Below are 23,964 nucleotides of genomic sequence, written 5' to 3' on the forward strand. Positions count from 1 at the left end.
CCATAGGTTTTCTATTGACTAGGCCACTCCATGACCTTAATGTGCTTCTTCTTGAGCCACTCCTTTGTTGCCTTTGCTGTATGTTTTGGGTCATTGTCGTGCTGAAACACCCATCCACGACCCATTTTCAATTTCCTGGCAGAGGGAAGGAGGTTGTCGCTCAGGATTTTACGATACATGGCTCCGTCCATTTTCCCATTGATGTGGTGAAGTTGTCCTGTGCCCTTAGCAGAAAAACACCCAAAAAAGCTAAATGTTTCCACCTCCATGCTTGACAGTGGGGACGGTGTTTTGGGGGTCATAGGCAGCATTTTTCTTCCTCCAAACACGGCGAGTTGAGTTAATGCCAAAGAGCTCAATTTTGGTCTCATCTGACCACAGCACCTTCTCCCAGTCACTCTCTGAATCATTCAGGTGTTCAAACTTCAGACGGGCCTGCACATGTGCCTTCTTGAGCAGGGGGACCTTGCGAGCACTGCAGTGTAAGTGACCATTGCTGTGTAATGTGTTTCCAATGGTTTTCTTGGTGACTGTGGTCCCAGCTACTTTGAGGTCATTAACTAAGTCCTCCCGTGTAGTTCTAGGATGATTTCTCACCTTTCTCAGAATCATTAAGACCCCACGAGGTGAGATCTTGTGTGGAGCCCCAGACCAAGGTCGATTGATGGTCATTTTGGGCTCCTTCCATTTTCGAACAATTGCAGCAACAGTTGTCACCTTCTCTCCCTGCTTCTTGCTAATGGTTTTGTATCCAATTCCAGCCTTGATTTTAACATGTGACTTTGTGGTCTTCTGGTTAATTTACATTTAGAGCATTTATCAGACGCCCTTATCCAGAACGACTTACAATCAGTAGTTACAGGGACAGTCCCCCCTGGAGCAATTTAGGGTTAAATGTCTTGCTTAGGGACACAATGGTAGTAAGTGGGATTTGAACCTTGGTCCTCTGGTTCATAGGCGAGTGTGTTACCCACTATTGAGTGACCCATTGTTGAGTGACCAACCCAACAGGCTACTATCAGCAGTTTGTTCCCCCTTAGTGTAGGCTATTTTGAGAGTATGCATACATAGCTGAATCTAAATAAGATTAAGCATTCAGTGCAGTGTAGCTCCATAATTTATTTTGTACCAGTTTATTTTCTTATTGTTTGTAGATTATATCAGTACAGGAATTTGAATATGCATATATCCACCATATATATAACACAGTTCTTATTTCCAATTTGTTTGGCTTGCCACAACCACTGGGATCTACTATCACCTTGTTGGAACATAAGTGATCACAGCAGAAGAGTCTGTGCAGACCTCAGGTTTCACAGAAAGGACAACATCTTATAAAAGAATAGGACCTGTCCTATACAGGCCAAAACTGGGTTACAACACTATTCTCATGAACAAAATATACACACATATACTCGTACACATGAATTATTAAGGTCACACAAATATCAATTTTATCTCATGTCTTTCTTTATCGGTGGTAGTAGCCTAGTGGGTAACACACTCGCCTATGAACCAGAAGACCCAGGTTAAAATCCCACTTACTATTATTGTGTCCCTGAGCAAGACACTTAACCCTAAGTTGCTCCAGGAGGACTGTCCCTGTAACTACTGATTGTAAGTTGCTCTAATGCTGTAAATGTAAATGTAAATGTCTTTACTCACACAGCAAACACATGAGGTGAGAACCATATTCAATATGAACAAATTACATACAATGCTACATTTGTTTAAACATAAACCTTCCTTTTGTCTAATAGCACACATAAAATTAACAATTTTCTCCTTACAACTTGCACAAACTTGATTATCTCATAATGACGTTGCTTGGTGATTTTCTGTTGGCGATAGAACTTTTTAAAAAAAAAAGTAGTGGTGGTGGTGACTAGAGGTGTGAACCTTCACTGGTCTCACGATTCGATTACGGTTATTGTGGGGCAGTGATGGCCTAGTGGTTAATGAACTGGTGCCGTAATCAGAAGGTCACTGCTCCTGACTTGTCACTCAAGGTTGATTTGTTAAAAGCAGAGGACATATTTCATTGTGTGCACTGTGTACAGTGCTGCAGTGTTTCACAATGGCTATCACTTCACTTTCACTTTCAATGCCTTGATATCAGAGCATCAGGATTCAAAACGGCAACCTTCATATTACGGGTCCTTTTCCTTACCTGCTAGGCCACCACTGCCCATTTTCTGCTAGAATGAGCACAAAAATGGTCTGTGTTCAGCATATATATATAATAACGTGTTGCAATGTCATTATGATGAAATCGATTATGTTCTGCATTGCATCGATGCAATATCTTCCACATATGCATCACGATGCATCAATTAACAATTAATTTCAACACCCCAAGTAGTGACTGTGGCTGCAGAGCCACTTCAGGTAAGAGTTTCACAGATGTCCGTGGTATTAGGTGAGTGAGGACTGAACACAGACCGTGCGTCTTTTTTATAAACTCCCAGTAAGACGATAAGGTCATGTTTAGGATCTCAGGACACTCAGAGAAAGATCAGGTTTTCCTCCATTCCCGCTTCATGTGTGTGTGTTTCAAAGTGCCAGAAAGAACACTCGCCCGCTTTATTGTATTGGTCGCATGAAAATACATCACCGTGCACAGCTGTAAAAGTTCAAAGTTCAACAAATGACCTCAGTGCAAGAACAAGTCTGCCAAGCACCGCACCGTGAAACCCCGGAGCTGTGTATACTCTGTAGATCAGGTCACTACCGGCACCCCCATGGCAAAGAGAGCTTCTGTCTGAAAGTGGAAAAACGGTCTATATTCTGTCCACACCACGGTCTTCCTAGCCAGTCGTTTTTATGGTGTTTGTGTCTTCAGGTTGTAACAGGTTATGGTCATGTACTGGATGAAACTTTAGTGAAGAATGTGTAGTGCTCTCAAGGAGGTTGCACTGTGAGAATTCCCCACTTAATCCGATTTATGGTGCCTACAGGTTACCCTACTCGTCATTTCTGGTAAGACAGATGCAGCACAAGCTTACTACAATACACTTATCAACATCTCACTACGCAGAAAAAAATTTGAATGAAACAAAAAACAACTTTTCAACCCATAAACACAAAAAAAACTGAATATTTAAATACATATACATATAATTTGAAAACATAACACATATAATTTTACACACATATTAATCTGCTGTGCCACACATGCAGAGAAAGGAGGCCCAACGTGAGAATCTCACACCGCTGCTGGGGATTCAATCACACTCTCTATTTATTATGCTTACAGCTCGTCAGTACCACCACGCCCAGGCAGATTTTGGTAACCGCTCGTACATAAGACGTGGACATTACACAGTCCAAATGTTATTGCTGTTATGTAATAATAGAATGTATTGTATTATGTATTGCATTATGTTGTATTATATAATCATGCAAAATTAAATGATAAAAGGACCACAGAAGCTTGGGCCAGTCTGCTCGGCTCTTCAGCTTGGTGGAGAGTCGATCTGCATCAGGACTGGGGCAGATGACTAACTCTGACCACAGCATGTATATACTGGTATATACTGGTAGTCCTCCTTTAAATGCACACAGCAGTGTGCATTTAAAGGAGGACTACCAGTATATACAGCTGTTACAAGGTGAGCACGGACTGAACATTAACAGTATTTCTGTTCATTGTAGCAAATCAAAGTGTTCACACAGGTGTACGAGACCATAATTCTTGTATTTGAAAATGGAATGCATTGTGATATCAAGGCACTGATAATTGTAATCTAATTGAATTGAATCAAATCGTGAGACCAGTGAAGGTTCACACTTCTAGACAACATCACTGGTCACCCAAAATAACGATCCAGTGGTTTGGTGGCAAGAGCATGAGCAAACACTCCTAAACAGAATTGCAGTGGGATGCCAGGGTATTGTTGCTATTGCACCCATCCTGCCCCCTGCTGTGGTCACGTCTCTGAGCCAAGATATCAAAGTCCTGCTACTACACCTCATTTTATTACCTAAAGTTATGTCTTTTATAACATTCTTTAATAACTTAAACAAACACAAAAGGGGCATTGTACCATATAACCTTAGGTGGCTCCTGTTTCTCCTAAAATCAGAATCAGAATCGTATTTATTGGCCAAGTAAGTGCAAGCACATACAAGGAATTTGATTCCGGTAGATGGTGTCTCTCAAGTACAATGTAGGAAAAACAAAAAACAACAACAACAAACAACAACAATGTGCAAGGATGTGGTGTTATTGTCCAAGTTGTGGATTGTTTGTGATTTATAAATAACTATATCTACATTTTATGAATAAATAGGCAAAAAACAAACTAAATCTTATATACAAGTGAACATAAAGTGCATTGTGCAATGATGGAGGTGATTTACAGTATCAGCTGTTTAGGAGGGAGATGGCGAGGGGGAAGAAGCTGGTCCTGGTCTGCAGGCTTCTATAACGTCTGCCAGAGGGCAGCAGGTCAAAGAGCCTGTGACCAGGGTGTGAGGGGTCTGAGATGATTTTCCCTGCCCTTTTCCTGGATCTTGAGAGGTACAGGTCCTGGATGGAGGGCAGGGGGGCACCGGTGATCCTTTCTGCTGACCGTACAGTCCGCTGCAGTCTGATCCTGTCCTGTTTAGTGGCTGCTCCATCCCAGGCGGTGATGGAGGAGCACAAAAAGACTTATGAGCAAAGTCTGTGAATAATTATGTACATGTGTCTCCTCTTCATTTTTTTTATACATTTGTCAAAACCTCAAGTAAACTTTTTTCGTGGTGTCATTATGGGGTGTTGTGTGTAGAATTCTGAGCGAAAAAATGCATTTGATAGATTTTTGGAATAAAGCTGTAACGAAACAAAATGTGGAAAAGTAATTCATTGTGAATTCTTTATGGATGCACTGTACTGAAGTATTACTGAGACTGAAAATACTTACAATTATTGTATTTGTATAAAATTTTAGACTATATTTTAGCACAGAATTTAAGGAGACCATTAACAAAGGCTGGTTCTAACATGGCTTACCCTCCAGATCACATGGTGTTGCTTAGGTTCATGTCAATCCTGAGATGGCAATTCGAAACATCCAGCACAGAACTTGCAGATGTCCCTTTGCCACAGCCTGTTAATCAGCCACCTTCAAAGTCTAAATCAACCCAGTAGCCCAAATCAGGATAACAGAATATACAACTCACTGGCCAAAAATCTGTGCCTTTGTTCTTTCACAATCTTTGTTCTTTCAAGATCTTTTTTTTCACACAAACAAATGGTAAGACAAGTTATTTTCTAAAATGAAACCCCAGACATTTCTAATTGTTCTTGTAGTAGCACCAATAACATAAACCTGACTGGGTAGGCTAATTAAAGATGGATTTTTAATAAAAACTCTCATTCTCAGTCCATTGCTCAAAACAGCAATGGACTGATATAAGTGCATTGTGCACTGATTGCGCAGTGACCAGTGTAACAGTAACAGATAGCAGGGTAGTGATGAAATGAAAAGCAACAACAATGAACATTCAGATGGTCAGGGTGGGAGGATGTCCTGGTTCAGTATCCTTATGGCCTGAGGATAGTTTTGGCCATATCTTTTGTCAGATTTTATATAGAATTGGGACTATTAAAAGCTAATGATCTTTAAAAAATAAGTACAAGACCACACAGCTATACAGAAAGAACTTTATAACTCTCTCATGTTCAGTGCAACAAGCAAAAACTCAGCAGGTCAATACAACAACTATTAATAATGACATTAATGATGTCAAAACTTTTCTACTTCTCTAAATAAAGTACTGCATTTTAAAATGACACTCTACTAAAACTATGAAGTGTAAGCTCAGCTAATGATGACGAATTTCCACTAGAGGACAGTAATGTTCCACAAGCAATGTTGTTCATTTAGACCATTACAGATAGAAGAAGGGTGATATATACATAAATAACATAAAAATTACAATAAATTAATATCGTTAATACTGGTTTTATATGCTTTGTGTTTTTCAGTGTGAGAACCACACACAGAGAAGTAACACTGTGTACCTATAAGGGTACAGATGCATGTCACTGGTGAAGTACCCTTCTGAAGAACAATAATGTACCTATCTTCACAGGTATTTTTTGTACCTTAGTCATCTGTACCATTTAAGGCACAATTGTGTTTAAAATTATATTTACGTTAAGTATGATGTAGTGATCTGCAAAGGTCAGCACACTGGTTGTGTTGACCTTGCGTAAGGAGCCACAGACGTGGGGAGGTTGGGCTTGAACCGGATGTATTTTCATTCCTTTTGTCCTTTGTTGTGCTTCTGTGAAAAAAATACAAACATCAGCCACTTTTGTGAAAATTGGTCAAATCCACTATCACTACAGTCCCTGACAAAAGTCTTGTCGCTTGTGTACAAATTGACTTCAAGTGCAGCTGAAATATATTTCTAATCAAGATTTTTTACAAGAAATTGCTCATTTTATTCCCAACAGCTTTTGTAATAATGTTTCAGTGCAAAAACTAAACTATCACAATGTATTCTAATATTCAAAGCTTGGAAAAGACATAAGTGTAGTTGCCTTGTCATATGAATTTCACCTGTGACCGATAATGGATCAATTATGTCTGAGTTGTGTATAAAAAGAACACCAGTACACTAGACCTTCACATCAACACCTTCACACCTGCCTGACATTCACCCTGAGACTAAAGTGTTGATTATCAAGAGGCTGAAGACCAGATCCACTGCTGATGTGGCAGACACCTTCAATGTTTCTCAGCGTCAAGTACAGAGGATAAAAAAGATTTGAAGAGACGTTTTTTGACAAGGAGACGTGGGGACGTTTTTGACAAGCCCAGGTCAGGCAAGACAATCAGAAGGTTGCTGGTTCGAATCTTGATCCACCAAAGTGCCATTGAGGTGCCACTGAGCAAAGCACCATCCCCACACACTGTTCCCCGGGCACCTGCCAGGGCTGCCCACTGCTCACCAAGGGTGATGCGTTAAAAGCAGAGGACACATTTCGTTGTGTGCACTGCTGTGCGGCAGTTTGTTGGATTCTGTCTCAAAATGGCCTCCGTGGTCGAATCAGTGCCCAGAAGCCAGTACTAAACACTTTTGTCAGGGACTGTATTGTGCAGCTGAAATCGAGCACTTTACAAGCATTTTTGTTGGTACATTGGGATAATTGGGATCATTTGCATGTGGTTGTCACGGCCATTTAGCATGTACAGGCAGGTGAACTGAGATGATGACAAGACTTAAGGATGAAGAAGAAAGCATTCGCACGACGTCACGAAACAGGGGTTTAATCTGTGATGAACAGGACAGGGGAGACTTCCGGTAACAGGAGAGCAGTGGTGGCCTAGCGGTTAAGGAAGCGGCCCCATAATCAGAAGGTTGCCGGTTCATTTTCTCGATCTGAGATGCCACTGAGCAAAGCACCATCCCCACATACTGCTCCCTAGGCACCTGTCATGGCTGCCCACTGTTCACTAAGGGTGATGGGTTAAATGCAGAGGACAAATTGGTAGTAGCCTAGTGGGTAACACACTCGTCTATGAACCAGAAGACCCAGGTTCAAATCCCACTTACTACCATTGTGTCCCTGAGCAAGACACTTAACCCTAACTATAATAATAAGACACAGGTGAACACGATTAGGAAACATTACACAGTGTAACCCTTTCCGGACCAGATCATGACAGTTGAGCAGATTCATGGGTACAAATATGTCATGATCTGGTCTGGCAGGGGTTACTCCAGGTCCGGAGTTTCATGTAGTCTTGTGCAATGTTCTCTGATCGTGTGAGTGTATAAAGCTGCCTTGTTGTGTCTGTTTGTGGTCGGATCATTGTCTGGTGATGTTCCCTTGTCATGTCAGTTCTGTATTAAACCCGTCTCGTGATGTTGTGCGTATGCGTTCCAGCCATCGTGACAAAATATGTACTTTCCCAAATCATGGTATCATAAACGATCTCTCCTGTACTTTTTGAGGTACAATCAACTGAAAGGAACAGTTTTGTACCTGGAGGTTTAATATTGTACCCTGTGTGTTCCTTTATCTCTCTGTGTGCAGTGCAGCAACACAGATGAGTGACAGGTGATTGGAATGTAGTAAAAAAAATTATGGAAGCATGTAAGCATTCAGGTAATTTATCAGAATTTATTGTTTGTGTGTGTGTGAAATTTTTGTAAAATGGCATTCTATTTGCCAGTTGTTGGCTTTCTCTCATGACAGGGTAAATAGTTTGGAAGTTGCTATATTTTCAGTAAATATTCTGCGCCTGCTAGAGAGCTCATCCCTATGCATGATGAGTGAAATAAATTATATTCTATGCTGATTGTCTGATGGTCATGTGTTAGACAGCAGTTGACTCTGACCAAGGCAGCTCCAATTGCAGTTGCTCCGGGTGGAAATGGAGAAGAACACGTTTTATGAAAGCCAGGGAAGTCTATAAAATCAACCTGTGATCTCCTCACCACCAGTTTACCACTAAAGCATTTTATAATCAGACTATATTGTTCTCCGCCTCCTTGTGGGAGATGCACCCATGTTCATTTTTTAAAAGGGCAAATCAACCATAATTCAGTATATAAACTACAGCGGTGGTGGAGAATGCCTGGATGAATATTCATTAGACTCCCTCAAGCTGCCACTGACGGTGATTCATTAGGCATATGTAAATATCACTCACTTTAATTGCCCCTAAACTGTCTCAACATAATGTTGTCATTAGCAAATTATTACTTATTTGTGAAACTAATGGTACAGTATGGTGTGCATGTTAAATCGCCCTACATATATGATTGCAATTATGAGCCCCTTGCTCAACAGCAGGCCGTTTGGTTTCCTCTGCCTGATGGATCAGGAGCCCAGCGAACAGGCTGACAATGATGGTGCGTCAAAGAGGGTAGCTGGGTGCTCACACATCTCTGTTGTTGTGCCAACAATCAAACAAAATGGCACTTTGATGGGTTTTGGGTACAGATGATCTTACTTGTACACCCCTTTCTCTTCTGTGAGGGACAAATGATCCTTGTTTCTGATCTTGGCATCTGAGTTTATTTACCTCCTGAAAAAGACAACTGCTCAAATATGCAAAAATACATTAATGTGGTCATTATTAATATGTTTAAGATGTATAAGCTAAATTCAATTAAATTGCAAATAGAATATTAATTTGTCAGAATCAAATGTAATCCGTTTTATTTTAGTATTTATTTAGAGTGTGTGATGACCTCAAAAGGTCGGCGTGATTTCAAGTGAACTTATTTACAGTCAAATTCTCTGACCAATGGACTACAGATCAGTTGGTATTTTATTGTAATACCTGATTGTACTAACATCCAGTTTTGTCATGGAGATTAGCAGATAGATACTTTATTGATCCAGAATACATCTTATAATCTGCCATTCTAAAATAGTAATTCATTCATAACATCTATAATATTATCTACATTTATTTGGAATAAAAATTAAACTCTAAACATTTAAATTGACTGAATTTTTTTAATACTCCTGCAACACTGTAAGTCTTGTAAGTGTTATTACTATTATTATTTAGTAATAATATTAATAATTAAGTAATAATAATAATTACAATTATCATGATTATAATAAAATAAGTATTTAAAAGGTGCTGGACACAAGTGAGAACAACAACAGTTTCTAATTCTCACTTTCAACCTTTCAAATTCAGCATTGAAAGCTTCAGTTTTGACTTTGTGTTTCAAATCAGTAACTCTATACCTCTTACTGCTGAGTCAGGTGGAGATACCGATGGTGCTGTGGTGTCAAAAAATATGTACTCTCTCTGTCACACACATACACACACACACACACACCATCCCCAACTGTCACCGTCACAAACATGCTAATTTTTACAGCCCGGCAATTAAGCTGTTTGGAGTTTTTTATGGGGCCAGTTGCTTTTCACAACAACCATGACAAAACTGGGGAGGTAGTGGAGTAGTGGAAGGGAGCAGAAGCGAGGAAGCTAATAAAGTCATGTGATGGATGAGCCTCTTTCCCCAAAGGGTTCAACACCATGTAAATTGGCCCCGACAACGCGTTGGATAAGGCATTTGAGATTATAGCTTGTTAATGTGTTCCCCCCTCCCACCACCTCCACCCTCTCCCCAGTGAGCCCCTCCTGTCGGCCCCTCTGCTACTGCGCTGGTGATGACATGGTCATCTCATTGTCAGGGTTTGTGGGTCTTTAGGTGCCGATGGGTGAGAAGGGGGGGGGCTCTGTGTCACAATCTGCCAGCCGCTCCTATGAACCTTCCCGGGGAGAGCCGCACGAAAAACCGAGGCCTGCCGGGAGACAACCAGCCAGCGGGAGACAGTCACTGAGGCCATATGCCTCCACAACATGCCGCCCACCATACCCAGAACCCCCCTTTACTCTGTTCCCCTATAGCCCAGTGTGGTCCTCACGGGGCCTACTGTCCAAGGAGAATCCAGGCCATCTGTTTAAAGGAGGCTTTATTCCAATGCAGGGCTGGCCTAAAGCAGGATTATGGATGCTGAGGCTACTCAAGAGGAATAGATAGATGTTGCCCCAAAGATTACTGAAGGGTCATGCCATTGTTCTGTACCTAATAGCTACAGTCTGGATTACGATCAAGAGTGGGAAATCAGTGTGTGTGTGTGTGTGTGTGTATGTGTGTTGATGTATTGATGATGACAAACATTACTACACAAAAAGTGCTTTATCCATAATATTTTCAAATTTTTCAGCCATGCCGATCTATCAGTTTTTTACTTTTGTAATACTGGTGCATGGTGAATTTGTGTCCGCATTTTTGCATCCTCATTTTTATTTACTGTGATCCACATTTGAGTGAACACATCAGATTTATTTATTTGTATATGTCTGTAAATAAGAAAGCCTTTTCACACATGTTGTTCAAAAAATAGACTGTTATCAAACATTACGTCTGAGAAAACTGCAGTTAACCTATCCATGCATTCATATTCAGATCCATGTTTGATCTGGAATAAAGCAGTTTTTTTAAGTCAAAAGGAGAATTTGGTAATCATGCCTACACAAGTCACACACTATAGTGCAGTAGTATATATAGTATATATAGTTTGGACACACCTTCTCATTCAATGTGTTTTCTTTATTTTCATAACCATATACATTGGTAGTGTCACAAACATCTGGCATGACAAGGCAGGTGAACTGAGATGGTGACAAACTAGATGAAGAAGAAGGACGCTTTCGCACAACGTCACGAAATCGGGGTTTAATCTTGTGAAGAACAGGACAGAGGAGACATCTGGTAACATGGACAACATGTAACATAACAAAGACCCGACAAGAACAGAAGTGAACAGGGCATCTTTATACATTAGACACGGGTGCAAAGTATTAGGAAACATTACACAACCTGAAACTCCGGTCCAGTTCCCCCTTCCTGATCATGACAGGTAGATTCTCACTGAAGGCATCAAAACTATGAATGAACACATGTGGAGTTATGTACTTAACAAAAAGTTGTGACCTGACCTCCACAGTCACCGGACCTGAACCCAATCCAGATGGTTTGGGGTGAGCTGGACCGCAGAGTGAAGGCAAAGAGGCCAAGAAGTGCTAAACCCCTCTGGGAACTCCTTCAAGACTGTTGGAAAACCATTTCCGGTGACGACCTCTTGAAGCTCATGGAGAGAATGCCAAGAGTGTGAAAAGCAGTAATCAGAGCAAAGAAACTAGAATATAAAACATGTTTTCAGTTATTTCACTTTTTTTACAATTACACCCTTATCCAGAGCGACTTACAATCAGTAGTTACAGGGACAGTCCCCCCTGGACTGGGGAGCACAATGGTAGTAAGTGGGATTTGAACCTGGGATTTGAACCTAGCCCCGCGATCAGCTCCCATGGGCAGATCTCCGGGGATTCTGGCTGGAGCCTGCCCATATCTCCACTGGAGGAACACTTCCTCGTCTGGGTTGTCCTTTGCTTCCGTTTCCGCTTTCAGGTTTTGCCGACCACCCGGAGATCAATCACACCACAACCCGCCACCACATCCTGGTCCTGGCGCGTCTCGCGGCAAAACTGCCCAACCCCACTAGCGATCCTCCAGCGCTCCCCACAACACCTTATTCATTCAATGGACATCACAAATACTCAAGATTATCAGTATATTTTTTATAAAAGAAAAAAACTATTAACAAACACGTGAATATTACATTTGTGTACACGGACAAAAGACTATGATAGATATTTATTTTCATAAGCTCTGAGCTTGCTTTAGTGATTTTAAGTCATTTAGTTTTTGAGTCATTTCATGGAACACACCACATGGACACATATCAGCATGGAAAACCCTTTCCGGTGACGACCTCTTGAAGCTCATCGAGAGAATGCCAAGAGTGTGCAAAGCAGTAATCAGAGCAAAGAAACTAGAATATAAAACATGTTTTCACTTATTTCACCTTTTTTTGTTAAGTACAGTGTGTTCATTCATAGTTTTGATGCCTTCAGTGAGAATCTACCAACGTAAATGGTCATGAAGATAAAGAAAACACATTGAATGAGAAGGTGTGTCCAAACATTGGGCCTGTACTGTGTGTATATATATATATGTATATATACACACACACACACACACACGCACATACACACACACTCACACACACACATATATGTATTTGAGAAGATAATGAACACATTCAAAACAATAAATATAAATAGAAAATATAAAACATATACAGTGTACTGTGAATTTTTAGAAGCTGAGTGTTCTGAAGCCTAATCCCTAAAATATATAAATATAAAATATATTTTAAATTGATGAAATTTCAAGGTATATTAAACAAGATTTCAAGATATATTGAACATACCCCTTGCAGGATTTTGCGAACATAAAATGAATAATGAGAGAACACACTAAACAAATGAGGGAGATAAAACAGTGCATATTGACCTGCAAGATTTCATACCCCACATAAGTGTCTTGCTCAGGGACACAATGGTAGTAAGTGGAATTTGAACCAGAGTCTTCTGGTTGATAGGTGAGTGTTACCCACTAGGCTACTACCGCCCGTTCAGTGTTGCGTGTGTGCGTGTGTGTGCGTGTTGGGGTGGCTGGTACCCTAACAGATGACTGTGGGCTGATCTGGGCTCAGGACAATAAAGCTATTTTTGCCACCCAGTGAATTTGAGAGTCGAGAGCATGTTGTGCAGCTCTGCATTCCTCCTTCCTGTTTTGCCACTGTGATGGAAATAAGAACTGTCTTTCTAACTGCAGCAATCACTTCCCAATAATGTCTGCCTATCTTGACTTGATGAAACTGGACCACCATATGCTGCTGGAGCCAGACACCTTCTTTTGGCTGCACCTCACCACTGCAGGTCTTAATGGTGGCATCATTTGTGCTTGTTTATGTAATGCGAGTATTATGGTAATTTATAGCCATGTCTGTGCAGTTCACTCTGTCACTGTGAGCTGGGGAGAGAGGCGTAAAATATGCTAATGAAGCCCCCACCCCCAACCTTGCAGTAGTAAAACAAGGCATTTGCATTTAATAGACCACATAATAAACGGGTTATTAGAATTTTAAATGTGTCAACCAAACTTTGCGCATGCACAGGGTGTGTCTAAATACGCTGGTGCATAAGATGGCCCGTTGTTTTATGGACAACGCAGTTGAATGTCAGGTTGCATATAACAGAGCAGAGGGGAGAACACACATAAAGTAGTAGGTGTGGGGGTACTAATCAAATGTACATATTAGATGGAGCTGCTAATTAAAAAAGCTACAACTCAAGTTCACCCCTAACTTTAGATTTGTGCTACATTCAGCTTGCTTGGGGACTGTGTTGAACTCAGCGTCTCTGTTGTTTCTGATCAAGGGAAAGCAGACAGACTGACTGCCATCACTGGTCCTGTAAGAAGATTAGAATAGTACAGATGGCACTTCTTAAAACTGCCACTCGCGCCCAAGGCGTTCATTTGCACAACTAGAAATTTTCTAATTGAGGAGAATGATAAAAAAAATTACTGTGGTGGGGGGGGCTGTTAAAAAAGTAAAACTGTCTTTAAATCTTGTTGTGCTATTGAGTGCTTATTTCCAGTTTAAACTGGAGGACTGAGCTGTAGGAGTTTTGAATTCTGTATTTGTGTGTGTGTGTGTGTGTACAGTAGATCTGATCACATGCGAATGCTTGACAGGAGCCTGTGATTCCCAGCCTGTTTTGCAGTGCGCTGGCTGCCCATGCCACTCTGCCCCATTAGTATGGAAATGAGGCCAGAGTGACAGGTGGCCTTACAACCAACACAATTAACTTTCTCCATTAGCCCTTGGGCCGACAAAACAGTGTGAGGATGAGAGAAGGGTGCAAACAGAGGCCCTGAGAAGCTGCAACATGCCGTATACTCCCATATATTAGCGGGTTGGGCTGGAGTGACTCTTCTCACTAGCCCCAAATTTGCTGAAAACAGGCATCGAATTGGGCAGTGAGGTGCTCCGCTCCCTCAACGTTGATCCATCCTGTAAACAACTCTAATTTCAGGATATGGAAAGCTAAAGCACAGCAACATGCACCCCTCCCATATCCACCCCCATTTTAAATCTCTCACAGGACTCCATTTATAAATGCAACTGATAAATTTATTTAAACTGATCTGTTTCTGGCGCACACAATAAAAGAACAATTTTGCTTTGACAAGAGCTGAGCACAAATAATCACCCTTAATTCTCCAAATTGCTGCTGTTCTTATCAGAGAATTATTCCTATTCCTAATGCCACTTAGGAATAAGATTCGGCATGTAATTAGACCATGCTTTGTCTTTGCTGCTTTGCTGGCATTGTTTTTTTCTCATTCTGTCAATTTTTTAAATAAGGGGATGTGCTGACATCTGGTTATATTTTTCTGGAAACCAGTTTAAAATACAAGGATAGCAGCATATTATCTGTCATCCGTCTCGTTCCTGTATTATGAAAGCTGGGACTGTGCCTGGCCACATGGAGAGGTCTGTGCCCAGTCTGCTGCGGCTGCCTGTCTGGAGGAGTCTCCTAGCGTATCCTCTCATTATACCCAGTGATGCAGGCCAGGATGGTATAACACTGTATTACCGCTCATTAACTGGATAAGTGTTAGTTTAACTTTGTGGCCACCCCACACCTTCAGCCAGGACTGATGGCACTACCTGAAGAGCTAATGGCCCTTGACAAGTGGCAACTAATGAGGTGAGACAACACAGTGGTGGGTCCAGGCCCCCCAGGGACAGTAAATACAGACAGGGAGGGAGAGGGAGGGACGGCGAGGTAAAGGCCTACAGGTTCATTAGTTGTAATGACTACATGATATCAGAAAACTAGTCCTTAGGGTGTCTGCCTTTGTCATTACAGTGATTGACACAGACAAGCAGGGGTCACGTGTTACTCTCATCATTCTATAATGCAAGATAGACACATAGACACACACACAATGTATCATCCTCTGTGTGAGGGAAAGACAAAAATGGTGTGGACCTTATTCATACCACATCCCGGGAAAGCAATCCCTATTTAACTTCAGGATCTAATGTCCTCAAAAAATACAAAATGTTAAAGTAGGGACATGTTGCTGCTTGATTATGATTGTACTAACTACTTGTTGTAAAGGTTGGGTGGTGCGTTTGGGATTAGAAAGGTAAAAAAAATAATTTAAACACATTATAAAGCTCTAGGTTTATATAATGTGCTTTCATGAATAAGGGCCTGTTTGGTGCTCATGGATTAAGCCATGTTCTAGACTAAAGTGTTTTAGAAAGACTGGGCTTAAACCATGAAGGTAAAACTGACCCCAAATGAACAAGACAAAGGTTTATGCTAGAAATATTAAAATGTAAAATGCATGTTTTTCTTCAAGCCCTAATGAAAATAAAATATTCAATATATTGCCGAAATTAACATATCTGGTACTGGATTATATCATGTTCACCATCATTAGCTGGGCCGTCCAAGTCAGACTCTGAGGTTGTGCTGCTGTCAGTCAGTGGAATGATCTGAACAGAGTTTGGTCTTTTTACATTCAGATTTAGCACACCTAGCAGGAATAAAAGAAGTGGAATGTTATTTGGCAACTGTACACCACAATCTTTCTCATCTGACAATGAATTAAGTTTAGCTTTGTCAGCTAAATCTTTACAACCCACCCCTGTTACGTCATTAAAGAAAACTTGATGCATTATTTACAGAAACACACAAGAAGAACCATAATCATAACGTAAATACAACGTTCGCTCAGTTCATTTCAGACGGCTACTGCAGTGTAGAAATTAATTTAAGTTAAAGTTTCAGAGCATAGCTGTGGAGATGTTGGTGGGATATCATGCCCATATTTTAAGTCATCATAGCTTTTTTGAGGCATCAGGTAAAGTAGTTATGCTCATCTGATGACAAGCACTCTCATCAGTGCAGATCTGGCAAGGGGTTTTGCCGATTGCAACACAAAGTCAGACAAACTGACCAACCTCACCAAAAACACACTATGTAATGGTGGTGACAAAAACATCTCCACCCTCAGTCCTGTCATGAAAGGCGGAGAGGAGCCTCAACCGGATTATTTTAGCACAGCAGTGGGCTGGAGAGGAGACTAATCCCTGCCAGGTCATAAAACACCAGAGAACGTCCCCGGTGGCTCTCCCTGAGTGACTGAGGATAATAACAGGGGCTCAGTATAGTGGCTGTATGTATGCTCTCAGGGTGCTGTACTGGTTCTGTTTCATAGCCCTTTCTATTGTTAGCCATAACGGTATGGGTGGGGTTGGTGCCACGCCGAACAGACACGGAGCATCCTTGTGCTGTAACAGCCACTTCAGTCAGAAGTCTGCAACAATGACCAACTACAATTTTTCAGGATGAGTTTCCACAAAGCCGAGCCAGAACCCACCAAGAAAAAAACAGGGAGGCAAAAGGGGGAAGAAGTTTTTCATCCTTCTCTAAAGACCATGAGGTCTCATTGGACCTGAATGTCCCATTCGGGCGGGATCAAGGATTTTCTTTTTTGCCTCCGCCTGTTTTGGCCATTTACACATCTGCATTTTCTGCTCCTTACCTCCCACTTTGCAGCCATGGCTAATGTGTAATTAATGAAACAACCTCACTCAGATTGACTTGCACAATGGCAAGTGGGCTCTCCCCCAGCCAGGCTGGCGGTGAAAGAAAGGCCAGCTCTCTCTTCCCTTGCATGTAACCCCACTCTGCCACAAAGCACTCTCCCCTGTGTCCGGCTTATCTGCCAAGCTTACATTTTAATCTGTTCTCCCTGCTCCCGTCTTGGGGAGCCCCCATGCAAACCTTCATTTTCTGGTCATGTGCACCCATTGGAAGGGGACGAACCAGACACAAAGTGACATACAAAGCAGAATTGAGGCTGCCAGGCTGAAACTGAGCCTGAAAAAGGGTGAAAGGAGCTGGCCAATTGTCTGCACTGAAAGGGACAGTTAAAATAAGGCGTAGAGAGGCTGTTACTGCAGTGGAGGCTGCGTTAGCTCCACCTGAGTAAGAGAGAGAGAGAGACACCCAAAATACAGAGTCAAGAAGGTTCAGGCCATCTGCCAGGTTCAGAACAGAGAAAAATAATTGGTCTGGACGCATGCTTCAGGTGACTGCGGTGTGGTAAATTTGGATTTTGTATGATTGTGTGATTACAGCACAATACAATGCTTTTACACAAACTAAAATAATCTTTACGCAATGCTAAACCTTAATATATACAACAAAAGTCATGAACCAGTTGAACAAACTACTTTTCAATGTGAAATGAACAATACTCTAATAACAGGGAAAAAAACATTTGGCTGCAAATATATTTTTGCTGCGCAGAAGATGGAAGGGCATCCGAATTCATCCTTCTCTGAGGAGATTTCTTGGCTTCGCTCATGCTGAATGACCAACTGTTCCATGACAGATCTTTTAATAAATTATAATATTCTTTTCAAGACCTTAAATGCACAGTAAATCTACTTTCTAAATTATAAAAATGCTTAAAGTCTGTTTGTCACAAGGGCTGAAGTTTTCATGAATAAGTGAACAACTGCTTTAAAACGCTAAAACAGAAGAGGCTTCAGACATATCAATATCCTTTTTTTAATTTAAATGTAGTTAGAATTTAAGAAAGAACATGAAGGTGTACATTTCATGCTGGAATGTTAATTTCTCATGTTTTTCTTAATTAATGTACGTCTCCTAAGATGAAAACAAGCCTTGAAATATTAATTACAACCTACATATTCATTGTACTCCTCCTTGTGAGCTGCTTAATTAGCAAGCTTTTATCATTTGATGGTAATGGTAATTAGATATTTTTAATTTGAAGCTTTGTGTACTTGTCAGATTACAGAAAGAAGAAACTCAAAGTTGTATTGATATCAAAAGAGTTTTTTTTTTTTTGGAAGAACCCCATGGTATCTCAGTATAAAAGGAAAAAGTTTTAAAACATCTCGGAGTTCAAAAACAAACCCAAACAATTTTAATGAAACATATTTTGGCTGCTTTTACTTTTTGGTACCAGTGTGGAGAACAGAACAGCTCACACAGGATACTGTATATAGTACCTATGGCTTCTATCCCTCATAATAATTCTATTACTTCATTTTCGTTTTCCTTTTTTTAAGACTTTTTAATCACTTTTAAGGCTTGGAAGATGCAACACTTTTGGTTCAGATTTTTTGGTTCAGATCTCTTGGCCACACTGGCCACCTTGTTGGAGCTGTTTGCTGTGCTGCTTATGACATTGTGCTCCTTGTGACTGGATCTTTAAACAGCTCAAAGGTGTGTTGATGGTTTCTCTGGAAACATCAAGCAGCAGGGCAAGAAAATCGCCTTAATTACATGCTTGTACAACACATTTGTACACATAAAATGCATAGAATTTTGAACCAAATAATACAGTATACTTTAACATCATAGTTTTCTTTTCAATGCAATAATAATAACAAAAATGCAGGCTTTACTTATGAATGGTAGATATATGCAGATACATATAAAATGCAGCTCTGTGTAGCACTGTCTATTATCTGTCCCCATCTACTGCGCTGTGCATCATTATTAGCCAGAATTAGTGGCTGTGCACAGACTGTGCTGTTCAGCGGCGCTCATTCACACCACACAACAGGTTTCTGACTAGATCAAATCAGGCAGAACTTCTGCTAAATAATGAGCTCATTTTTTCATGTACAAATGCATATATATATGGTTTATTACACTATTACAATGTTCAGCAGTGTTCACTGCTTTTAGTATGGTACAGTTATTTGGATTCATGTATTTCATTTTTTGCATGCCGATGACATCTGAACATAAAATATTTGGGCTTGAGTAAACTGGTCTAAGCGACAGCATGTGGGTGGGGAATATTTGGGGGGAGGGACACAGAGATAGAGGGAAAGGAGAGAGAGAGAGAGAGAGAGAGGGATGGTTGGGTGGGGAAAATTGAAAAGCCCGCTGGCTTTAGAAACAAATTCACCACATCAGAAGCAACCTGCTGGGACTGGAGCGCTGAGTAAGGATGTGTTCAAGCTCCATTTAGGACGAAGCCCCCAGAACCTGGGGTCTGTAGCATGGGTCCAGCCAAGGGAATATTTCTGGGGAGTGGGAGTCATGCACTTAACAGACTCTACCTGCTGCTTCACCTTCCTTCTCCAAGCAGTTGTGAGCATTTTAATTCCATAAAACATTTTAAACACCCCCACCCCCCATCCACTTCAGAGCATCTCCCACATACAGACATTTTTCCACATTGGCCGGATTAGGAACACTTTCACTTAGATCTATGTGGTTGCCCCATGGACAAAGAAACACTTGGGGACAGGATTTGTAGGATTAAAGGGGATTCACATATGTCCAGTTCAAGCAATTGGTATTCAAAGCTTTACACTTTCAAATGCCACCAAGAGAGAGTAAAGAAACCTACCGCTTTTCTTTGCATTGCAGAACCCTTATGAGGAACGGTTCTCTTTCTGTTCTCACAAAGAAATTGTGAATACACATTTTCTCATTTTTATTGCAGTGGGACAGCAAGACAGCATTTTTTCATGATAAGATCTTCTAATTTCATACATCCAAAAACGAAAAAAAACTTTTATTTTCAGCACAAATTCACAATACTTGTATGCACCTCCTCCACACACACACACGCACACACACATTTACAAATTATGATGTACGGCTACTAATGAAGACTATCTGGGGAAAAAAATCTTAAAGGAATTAATAAAAATAATCAAAACACACATCACACATTTAGATATAATGGTATATTGGTACCATTATTTTAGTGTTGTTAAAATATTATTTATTTCAACAAGATTTGGATAAATCTGATTAGGATAAAACTATGTAATGAGTCAAGTGTAACTGAGTGAAGCTGACAAACCCCAAAACAAAGTAAGTTTACTTATTTAAAAAGAAATCAGTTCCTAAAAACTTTCATTTTATTTGTTTGTTAAATTCTGTATTATTTGCATATTTACTTGCATATTGCATATTTCTTTGGAAATACTGGATATGCCAAGTGAGAAATGTTCTAACTTTCTCCTCACACTCATCTAGAGCCACCATAATTTAATGAATTCATATAAGTTTCAGTTAGTTATTGAATCACATGTAATATGATTCTATGACTGGATAACTTAATATAACATATTTAAACAAATAAGATAAATAACTTGATCGCTTTTTAAGCTACTATAATGGAAAAGTTAAGCTTGCATGTTCGGTAAAAAGTTACATTTTTTAATATTGCAGTCAGTTACATGTCTGGTTGCTTATTTATTGCTATAATTACTATTATTGTTGTTATTAATGATAACAAAAGTAATAAAAATGAATGTAGTATTAATATTGAATTGAATAGAACAACTAATAAGCATTAATATTTTAGAATTCAGAGTTTATCCTATCAATATTATTATTGTGCTATTAAATATTTTATAACCTTATAAATAATATTAACAACAAACCAACACTTACTTGATCTTTACCCTGAAATACATCATTAAACCATTTTAAATGCGGGTTAATTAGCAATCCGGTTTTAGCGTATGTCACCTTCAACAGCTTAGACTGTTTTACATCCTGCAGTCGCTCAGACCGCGTGTCGAACTCACATTTCTGGTGACGGACCCCTCCCCCCAGAAGGCGCGCTGGTCAGCGGGACGGTGAACAATGAGTGGGGGCGTCATTGTGAACGGGGGGGCTGCTCGCGGTATAAATGCGGACTCCTCCCGTACGTCGCCACACAGCAGAGAGGTGCCGCTCTCCACGTTCTCCACGTTCTCCAAGTTCTCCACGTTCCACCAGGCGCGCAAAGGAGAGAAAGTTCCCACCCAGAACCTGTAATCAGGTGATCGAGTCAGAGAGGGAGAGGAAAGCGATAAAATGAACTCCGACTCGAGCTCCAGTCGAGCCTCCTCCCCGGACATGGACGAGATGTACCTGCCGGAGGCGCGCCTCAACTCCGTCTCCTCCACCCAGAGTGAGCTTCTGCAGAAGATGACGAGTGAGCACCTCTCCAGGAACGCAGACAAGTCTCCGGGTGGCGGCAAGTACAAGCTGAAGAAACAGGTGACCGAGCAGGAGCTCCAGCAGCTCCGGCTCAAGATCAACGGCCGCGAACGCAAGCGCATGCACGACCTGAACCTGGCCATGGACGGGCTGCGAGAGGTCATGCCCTACGCGCACGGGCCTTCCGTGCGCAAGCTCTCCAAAATCGCCACCCTCCTGCTGGCCAGGAACTACATCCTGATGCTCACCAGCTCCCTGGACGAGATGAAGCGGCTGGTGGGCGAGATCTACGGCGGCCACCACTCCGCTTTCCACTGCGGGACCCCCGCGCACCAGGCGCACCCGGCGCACCCGCTGCTGAGCGGCCCGCTGTCCGCCGCCACGCCCTCGCCCCTCCCCGCCGCCTTACCCGGACTTACCTCCATCAGGGCGCCGCACTCCCTGATCAAGACCACCCCCACGCCCCCGATCCCGCTCGGCGCGGGCTTCCAGCACTGGGCCGGTCTGCCCTGCCCCTGCGCCATCTGCCAGGTGCCCCCGGCTCCTCACATCCCCATCACCTCCACCGGACTCACGAGACTTTCCGGCGAGGCCAAGGACGGGATGAAGTGACCCCGGCGGACTCTGAGCACTGGGGGTGGTGGGTGGGGGGGTCCCCTGGCCAGGAAAAGAAAGGGGTTCCGTGCATGTTTCTTTCTTTCATGTTCACCTTCTCCCTTCGTGTGACAAGGATACCCGCACAAGTCTGCTGCTGCTCCTCAGATCGCTCAGCACATGTACGAACTTCGGCCCCTCCACGCGAGACCTTTCTTAACGGAGCAAACGCGGAACGATCCTTGCTTTTCTGTTACTGTAGAAAAAAAACTGATCTCGATTTCATTTCATAAGATGTGGAATGCAGTTCCTTCCTTGTAACAAGGACAGTGAAGCGCAGTGTGTGGCAAATGAGCCTGTCGGGGGGTTCAACATTTCACTTTCCGCGCCTTTCCAGGTGCAGGCGTGTTGGGAAATCTCCACAGGCTTCATTTCGTCCTTGTAACAAGGATGAGTGTTTTAGTGTAATTAGCTGGAAAGAGAAGAATATGATATTGTCTGTGCTGTAAACGGTTCTCGTCACGTGGCGACATTCTGTGTGTGTGCGTGTGTGTGTATGAGTGTGAACTGCATGTCTTATTCTTTTAAAAAAAACATCACAAGCATGCGTGTTTTACTGGAAAAAAAGAAAAGATTTTGTCATCTCAGAGACGACCATGTCTTTATTTTTGTACGTTCTTGATGATTAATTAAATATTTATTATTACCCCGGTGCCCCTGGATGGAATTTCAATAAAATATTGAAATAACTACACATTCTTGGTTCTCTTTTTACATATTTAAATCAGTATTTTGCAGATATTATTGAGGATGAAACTTAACAGAACTTAACAGTTTAACCTTTTTAAAAATCTGGTATTTTGGTATTTGGAAGACATGCTGATTATTTACAGTAAACTCTCTACATATCCAGGAATTAGTCGGACAATATTTTCCACGTTTTTTATTACATCTTATAAAATATAAGTACGATATGAATATTAAAAATATATGGTAATTATTTCAATGATGTAAGACCATTAAATGTAGAATGTTGTAACAATTTGTAATTAAACAAATTCCCTCCATATTTCATTTTATCCCCAAAATCTCAGCGCGAGATTCGATCGGACCACAAGGCGGTCCTCGGGGTCCCCGGGGTCCCTCGGATTGTCTGTTTGTGGAGATTACAAGTTAATTGTTCTTATGGGAATGAACATCAGAGCGCGCGTCCGGATTACACAATTCGGCGCGCATGGAAATCAGGTTTCACAGAGACACTGTCCCTGCCACATGGGACAAATACAGACAGAGACGCCCCACATCTGCGACAAAACCTGAAACAAGGAAATAAGGACGCTCGTCTGTTAAATTCATTTAAATCGTTTAGTCCAGCCATTCTGTTTACAGAATGTCGCCGCTATTGTCACCGCTCACCACAGTAAAACTCGTCAGTGTTAATGACAGTAAATTAGAGAACACGTTTAATTACAGTTTTGCGCTTACTAAAAGCCCTCCCTGCTGGAGATTGATTAGAAACGCTGAGCGGTGGCGTTTTTTAACAGCATTTCATATTACAATATCGGTCGTTATTTATATTTATATATTTTCTGAATAAAAAAAAAACTTCCGGCGGGCACACCTGTTGGGCCAGGAGAACCGGGCCAAGGTGTGTCCGGCCGAGCTCCGGGACAAGATGCGCCGCAATTGAAAATGAAGAAGGGATGCGTGGGCTGATGCGTGGGCTGATGCGTGGGCTGCGTTTGATGAGCTGCTGTCGGCCGCGGAACAAAAGCAGTTGCGCGGATAAATGATTGACTCGGCGGCCGCATGAATGGGGCTGTAATGGAGCGGGGAGCCCGTGTCCGGAGCTGAATTAGGCGGCAGGTGCAGGAGCCGCTCCGCGGTCCCCTTCGGGAGCGCC

The 23,964-nt window shown here is 41.7% G+C and overlaps 1 protein-coding gene across 1 annotated transcript; it reads left to right on the plus strand.

Annotated features, from left to right (window-relative positions):
* Positions 1-21,175: 21,175 nt before the first annotated feature.
* On the plus strand, positions 21,176-22,530 carry olig3 (oligodendrocyte transcription factor 3). The gene has a single exon (XM_028989876.1). The coding sequence runs from the start codon at positions 21,342-21,344 to the stop codon at positions 22,077-22,079; it is 738 nt and encodes a 245-aa protein (XP_028845709.1). The 5' UTR covers positions 21,176-21,341; the 3' UTR covers positions 22,080-22,530.
* Positions 22,531-23,964: the final 1,434 nt, after the last annotated feature.

This window comes from Denticeps clupeoides, chromosome 8 (assembly GCF_900700375.1).
Source record: "Denticeps clupeoides chromosome 8, fDenClu1.1, whole genome shotgun sequence".
In the NCBI taxonomy this organism is placed as follows: Eukaryota; Metazoa; Chordata; class Actinopteri; order Clupeiformes; family Denticipitidae; genus Denticeps; species Denticeps clupeoides.